The 8,039-nt window shown below is 42.6% G+C and overlaps 1 protein-coding gene across 1 annotated transcript in view; it reads left to right on the top strand.

The window, feature by feature from the left end:
- Positions 1-607: 607 nt before the first annotated feature.
- The window catches only part of LOC311229653 (gamma-glutamyl hydrolase), a gene marked incomplete at both ends in the record, with an annotated part of 196,343 nt that continues 188,911 nt past the window's right edge, over positions 608-8,039 (top strand). Inside the window, one exon of the mRNA XM_084315730.1 lies at positions 608-686. Within this exon, the coding sequence (XP_084171856.1) occupies positions 608-686 (79 nt within the window). The remainder of the gene's footprint in view (positions 687-8,039) is intronic.

Genomic DNA, 8,039 nt, shown 5'->3' with positions numbered 1-8,039 from the left:
AAGGTAAGATATTTCCCTATCGTTTTTCTTATATGAATTATTCTACGTTAATAAAACATACCTGGTGATCAACTACAGTTTGCTGTAAACATTACGATATGTGTGTAGTGTTATGATAACGACGGCAGCAGCGGGAGCCGGGAGGAAGGCTGCAGCAGTGGATTTGCGAATAGCATGCAGCTGCAGAGCCGCAGAGCCAGGGGCTCTTTCAGGTCTGGTCACAGGCCCGTCAAACAGCGCCCCCCCACCCAACGGCTGAATTGCCAATGGCTGAAATGAATGACCTGAAAGAGCCCCTGGCTCTGCGGCTCTGCAGCTACCTATGCTTCTAGCAAAATCCAGCCCCGCTGTTTGCAATGGGAGCAGGAGTCTCGACTCGGGACTTATTTTATTTGGAATATAATGACTTTATACGCAAAAGTAGCCTAGTTTTAAGTTAAAATATTATAAATCTACATGCCTTGAGGATGTCATTCTTTATATAGCCTGCCTATCAGGCAAAAAAAATTATTCTAACAGAAACACTGATACCGTGATATATACCGTTACCGTCTATGCTTCAAATTATACCGTGATATAAATTTTAGACCATACCGTCCACCCCTAGATGGCGTCACCTCTGGTGAACTGCATCTGGACGTACTCCCTCAACTACCTTCAACCGCAGCAGGCCCGACTCGGGGCAAGTGTGTGTGTGTGTGTTTATCGGTGTCCTACCAGATAACCTTGCAACTTCACAACCAGTGTTAATTTTGTTGACTAAATTGATGACGAAAGATGTTCGTCAACGAAGGTTTTTTTCATGACGACAACGAGACGTGACGTCACGTTATTGAAGACCATGTCACGCTATCGAGACTAAATAGTTTATTAAATATCGTTGACCACAACTGAGGACACAAACATGTAATTTACAAAAACCAGGACGAAATGTATCTTCATGTATGTTGATATTGTTGACTAAAACAAGACGAGACAAAATAATTATAACTTTTCTTAATGCCATCGTCCCGAGTAAAGCAGTGTGACGGGGAGCTCTGTGTTATTAGTAGGGGTGGGACGGTACGCATCCGAACCGTGTACCGTACGGTACGACCCCCACGGTTCGAGGCGTCTGTGTATCGTACGGTTCAGATGACGCGCAAATAAAAAAAAAATCATTTGGCGGAGCCGGGAGAGGCGAGCACTGGCTGCAGGCAGCAGCAGCAGCACTGCAGCCAGGTGCTAGTCAGTTTGTGTAAAAATGGCAAGCACAATATAAATCAATCTTCATTACGACTTTAAAAACATAGCCATTAACATTACATAGGCCTACACACATTCTTGCCATAGCGTTAGCAGTTTGTACAACACAACGCACGTTTTAACTATGGTAGCACTAGCCCCAGCTAATACAGTCAACGAAATGTTACCGTAGCTACTAGCTAGCAGAGGAGGAAATGAGAGTCTGAGAGGCGGGGTGTTTAAAGACAATGATAGGCGTTTATTCAACATCCAAGAAGGCTAACATACAACTGTGTTTTACTAACTCCAACCGGGACTATTGCCGTTTTCGTGCTGCTTGTTGATGTTATGAACTCCTCCTAAGCTGAAGATCCCACACGCTAAAATGTCCGTGGGGACCCGCGCCAACCCATAGATAGTTCCAACCAGGGAACAAAATTAACTTTTTGACTTACCAGCCATTTGGCTGGTAGATTTTAAAAACTACCAGCCAGGCAGATTTTTTACCAGCCAAAAATTAAAATAGCTTTTTAGTATATCGCCATGTGTTATTATTACTATATAATACTCTCATATGCTATTTTCAATTAATATCATAAACAACATAAGGAATATTAGCATAATTTTGAGTGGACTGAAGGAATGAGTCAGCGTTAATAGTTTTAAATGCAAATAATTTATTGAAACATAGAAGTGGGGTCGGGGACACACACACTGTTTCAACTCACCACCCCCGCATCATATTGTAGTCTAGTCTGTCTTTAAACTTCCACTCCTCTCGAAACCTTTTTATATTTGAATATCAACATTATCTGTGCATCCTCAGTAATCCTCAGTTTACTACAATATACTCCTCTCCTGAGTCCTGACTAGTGACTTCATCGTCTTTCCAAACGCACGCACACACACAGAGAAAGGGAGAGTGCCCCCCCCCCCCCCCCCCCCATTTCCCTTTCCCCAGTCCACACTGTCTGCTGTTCTCTATGGCTCTGCCGCTGATCAGGATTAGCTTGTTAGCTTACGCTAACATAGCGTTCATTTCGGGCGATGTGGGCATAAAGGAATGGCGACGATGCAATGCATGTTAGATGCATTTGACCCGTTGTGAGAAGAAGAAAAAACCACAGACTTATTTCGGCTCGCAAAATAGGCGCACTGCTGTGTAGCTCTGCTCTCAGGGAACAAACTTAACTTTTTGACTTACCAGCCATTTGGCTGGTAGATTTTAAAAACTACCAGCCAGGCAGATTTTTTACCAGCCATTGGCGGTTGGCTGGTACTTATTTTGTTCCCTGGTTCCAACTCACCGAATTACGTAATCCACCACAGTTGCACTCAATATTTAAATAATGTTAGTCTAAATAAATGTAGACAGATAATGTACATATTTTAAAAATAGAATGAACAGAGCAGTGTTGTTTTTAAACAGTACAGTGTGTGTGTTAGTTTGATGTATGCTGCCAGTTAATACTTTGACAAATGTAGCCTATATTTTTCAGTCAGTTCGGTCTTTGTGTGCCAAACATTATTTAAGGCTGTAAACACTGTAACTTTTTATATATATATATATATAAATGAAGCATGTTTAGATTTTTGAGTGTTACATTTTTTTTAATACAAATTAACGTATATCGAACCGAACCGAAAACCGTGACCCCAAAACCGTGATACGAACGGAACCGTCCATTTTGTGAACCGTCCCACCCCTAGTTATTAGCATTAGCTGGAGCTATTTGAAAAGCTAGTTTTAGCTGAACGTTACCTTGGCTAAAGTTGGGACTATTCATAATCCAGCTGCAGACCTGCAAGCAAAGTACATCAAGTTGGCAAAGGAGTAGGTAAATCACTTATTCACCAGTAACGTTACATTGTTTGTATTTCCATCTAGCTTGCGTTAGCTAGTGACTAAGCTAGCTCACGCTAATGTGGCTAACTGATCGACCTCTCGCACACAATTAATGACATAATGCAGACAGCCATACCGTGACAATGTTTAGCTTTTAGTGCCAAATGATAAGAGTCTGAGGCGGAGTCTCAAAAGAGAATGTTGAATATTTATTTTGCATTAAAAATCACAACAGAGGGGCGGCTAGGTGGTGCAGTGGGCAAGGTGCTCACCACCAATGCAGGAGACGCTGGGTTCGAGCCCAGCTCTCCGCATTGCTATCAGCTTGGCTGGTCGTTCATACTAATACAATTGGCAGTATTAGGGGGTGGGAAGCTGATGGGTGGGGATCGGACGTTGTGGACAGCGACTCCTACAGGTCGGTTGGTGCGCCTGCGCAGCAGAATCAGGAAGCGACGGGGGCGGCGTGCCCTCCAAACGCAGACCCCCGACGCTGAGAGATCGCGCTGTGCAGGTGAAAATATGCGACTGCTGCTTCCTCGAGTACCGGAGGGGACACGTGATGTAAGGCTTAGTCCACATTGCAGCCGGCTTGTGGGAGGCATGGCCTAACAACGTTCGAGACAGGGGAGGGTAGAATTGGACGATACGAAAATTGGGATGGGAGAAAAATAGATAATGGGAGAAAAAGGTAGATCAAAAAAAGAAAAAAATCACAACAGAGCCTCTGCTAGGAGCTAACCTAAACGGAGCCGACTGGATAGGAAGTGCGCAACAACGTGTAACGTCCGTGCGGAACCAATGTAAACAACCTTTCCATGGGTGAACTCATTGAGCTTAGTTGTCAATTAATGATACTAATACTAATCTAATCACCTGTTGTTGAATAAATACCATTACTTTCTAGTTATTACTAAAAAAACAGTATATATAAAACAGTAGCTGTAAAAAAGAAAAAAAAAAGTTTTATCATTTATATAATATAAATCTTTTTTATTTTTATGTATGCACTGGTATCGGATCAGTATAACCAGACCTAGACCACCTCTAACTCTAACCCCTAACCAGACCTAGACCACCTCTAACTTTAACCCCTAAGTTAGGGTTGTGACTTAGAGGTGGTCTAGGTCCGGATAGGGGTTAAGAGTTGGTCTAGCCCTTTACATCCATCTATCTAATAATAAATTATAATGAATGCTTAACTACCCCTAAGTTACCCTAACCCAGTGTTTCTCAAGGTGGGGGGTGCGCCCCCCAGGGGGGGGCGCAGAGGCATGACAGGGGGGGCCTTGAGATTTAAGATTTTTTATTTTTATTTTTATTTATTTTTTGGATTGCAGAAAATTATTACTAAAGTGCTATCTGTTGCAGCTGCACTGTTCTCCATGAAAATACCATTTCTCAAAATCTGAAAATCATTATTTAATAAAACACAGAAAAGGATCACCAAGTTACTCTTGATAAAAAAAAACTTTACAGACAACATTGAGACAAAGCTTCTTGACACATCTCCATCCAAACTCTTGGAAGAACTCATTGAAATCTCATCTGATACCACCTGGAGAGCTAGTTTCAGAGTGTGGTGCTGAGTACCAAGTATCTCATGATGCAGCAGTTAAGGTGTTGATACCATTCAGCACCACATATCTGTGTGAAGCTGGCTTTTCATCCATGACAGCTCTGAAAACAAAATATAGGGCCAAGTTGAGCCTTGAGGATGACATGCGTGTTGCCTTGTCAAAGACTGACAGCAATAAAGACTGTTTGCTTATTTCCTATGTTCGCTTTGTAAATTCCCAGTCACTGAGTGAAGATCTGCTGTTTTGCAAATATGTCAAAAACAGAGCGACAGCTGATGAGCTCTTCAAAATTATTGACAGTTACCTGACAGAACATGGACTGAAATGGGAGAACTGTGTGGGCTTTTGCTCTGACGGTGCGCAGGCCATGGCAGGGGAAAGGAGGGGGCTACAGGCGCTCATCAAGGTGGTCTCGCCAAACACGCAATGGATGCACTGTAAATTCACAGAGAGGCGCCAGCGTCAAGACAGCTTAGCCCTGAGCTGAATGAGGTTTTGATAGAAGTTATAAACGTGGTAAATTTCATCAAAACCCGACCCCTGAAAGCGCGCCTGTTCTCTGCACTGTGTGAGGAGATGGGAGCTGACCATTCTGCAGTGCTGTTTCACAGCGAGGCAAGGTGGCTCTCGCGAGGGAAGGTGTTGTCAATTTGAAAGGTCACGATATTGGTGTTATTTCAATACATTTAAACATGACTATTTTGTTGGGGCGAGGGGGGGGGGCCCAAGATATTTTGGTCCGCCAAAGGGGGGCCTGACAGAAAAAGTTTGAGAAGCACTGCCCTAACCAGACCTAGACCACCTCTAACTCTAACCACTAACCAGACCTCTTCCATGTGGCACTTTAACACTGACCTCATAATGTGATTTTATATAATGTTTTTATGCAAGCAGATTGCAATCAGTGTGTACTACTACTAGTACTACTGTGTGTTCTGTTTACTTAGTTTACAGTATCCTGTTATAGAATAAACCGCTGCCAGACACAGCAGAGAGAGAGAGGACAGACATGACAGAGAGGACAGACACAGCAGAGAGAGGACAGACATGGCAGAGAGAAAGGAAAGACACAGCAAACAGAAGACAGACAGAGTTCAGCGTCGTCTCTCTGGTCAGAAACAACGTCACCACATCCGTAATGCTCTCTTTGATGCATACATTTAGGGCTGGGCGATATGACGATATTATATAAATATCGGGTACAGTTCATTAACGATACACTTTTTCAACGTATCGTGGATATCGTGATGTTTTGCCCAAGAGGATTGTGTCGCGTCAATCTGTCCACACGTTACTCGTTCATATCTCAGCCCGTGCTGAGATATGCCCATTCCGCGGTCTGTTAATAAAGTTTTCAATCAGACAGATGTATGGAAAGGCTTTTATTATAACATTCGTTGTAGTAAAATCATTATGCCTCATTTAGTCATCCTGTTTAGCACTGGTCTCCTACTCGACGGCCGCGGGGAGCTAACGTTAGTAGCCTTGTTGACGTTGTTCAGCCACAGGACATTCAGGAAGTAAAAAGCTAGGAGCTTGCCGATTGGTGCTAAGAACAGCAGGGCGGGTGCAAGCGCTGTGACGTAATTGGCAGACTCGACTGTCAATCAAAATTATATGTTTCCGTCAGAATGAATGAGTGAAGACTTTGTTAAAGGGTTGCAGAATGGGTACAATACAGTACAGGAGGATGAAGACCAGAAAAAGACTTTCGACTTTTTTACATAAGGGTCCTCCATTTTCAATTCATCAAAACATTTAGAGACATACATATATACAGTAGTTTCATTAAAATGCTATTGATTGATTGATTGATTTAAAACTTTATTAACATATTGCAGAATGGCCTGGGTACAGTACAGCTCAATACATACAATTGTTAAGGGGATGCAGACCAGAGAAAGACTTTAGTCTTGTTTACATCAGGGTCCCCCATTTTCAATTCATCATATTTCATATCTAAATCATATAATATCTCATTGCTAAATATATGCAATATATAATCTAATAATCTAAATCTAATATAAAATCTAATATATAATATAAAAATGCTAAATGCATGGGTATTTTATTTTGTCTTTAATGTTAGCTTGCAAAATCAAATACTGTCTTGGTAAGCCTCATAATGAATTGTTTGGGGTAAAAAAGAAAAACATCGTGATGTGTATCGTGTATCGCCGAAAGGTCAGAAAATATCATGATATCATATTTAGGCCATATCGCCCAGCCCTACATACATTGGACCATGTCTACACCAACATATACTGTAGGAGCAACAATACATTGGACCATGTCTACACCAACATATACTGTAGGAGCAACAATACATTGGACCATGTCTACACCAACCAGGGTTTCCGTTAGAAAAAATTGTTGCCGGTCTCAGGGTCCGGTAGATTTTTATCTACCGGTCAAATGAGAGAAATTCCGGTCAGAGTTTATTGAGCTTAAAAACAACAGGCTATATAAAGAATGACATCCTCAAGGCATGTAGATTTATAATATTTTAACTTAAAGCTAGGCTACTTTTGCGTATACAGTCATTATATTCCAAATAAAATAAGTCCAGAGACTCCGTGCTGCTGCCGACTTTAAATCAAATAGACCTGTGTCTGTGGGCAGTCGGCCCGACATTAATAAACAGCAGTCTGTTATAATCACATTTATGAGCTAACGAATTCCGTTATATTGGACATTTGTATTAATTATATCAAGCGAAGAACTGAGAAATTTGGCAGAGAGACGGCAACATTATCGTGGGTTTGCGTGATGTATATCTCCACCTAGTCCCAACGACTTGGTGCTGGTCATAATGTCCGGTGAAAACAACTCCCTCCAAGCACAACTTGACCACCCGAACCGTACCAAAACAGGCCAAAATTAAATAGCCCATGCGACGAACGATTTATTACATTAGTTTCATCGTTGCTCCACCAAGCAGCCGGTCCAACAATATCAGCGCGAGCGCCGCAGTTAGTTTGCAAGAAGCATCCAGCTGCAGACCCGCAGAGCAGCTTTCCAGGTCTGGGGACCGCACTGTGCCAGCAAAGCTGGTGGGTTCTGTGGGTCTGCAGCTGCATGCCTTCCGCAAATCCAGCAGCAAGCTCTCGCTGAGCGAAGCAACGACAACAAACGCAATGATTGTTTCGTTCATCGCATAGGCCACCCAACTCCAGCCCATCCAAATACAATTCAAATAATCAAACTGTGCCCAGAGGGAACTATTTTCACCGGACACTATGACCGGAGAGATTAAATTTGTCGGACTTCAACAGATTTTGCCAGTCAAATACCGGTAATTACCGGCTAACGGAAACGCTGACACCAACATACAGGCCTGTACGCTGCGACGAGATCGTCGCAAATTGCCCCCTAATTTGGCCGGTGCG

Source organism: Notolepis coatsorum (genome assembly GCF_963971535.1).
Source record: "Notolepis coatsorum genome assembly, chromosome: 6".
Classification (NCBI taxonomy): domain Eukaryota; kingdom Metazoa; phylum Chordata; class Actinopteri; order Aulopiformes; family Paralepididae; genus Notolepis; species Notolepis coatsorum.
This window is presented reverse-complemented; position numbering and strand designations above follow the sequence as displayed.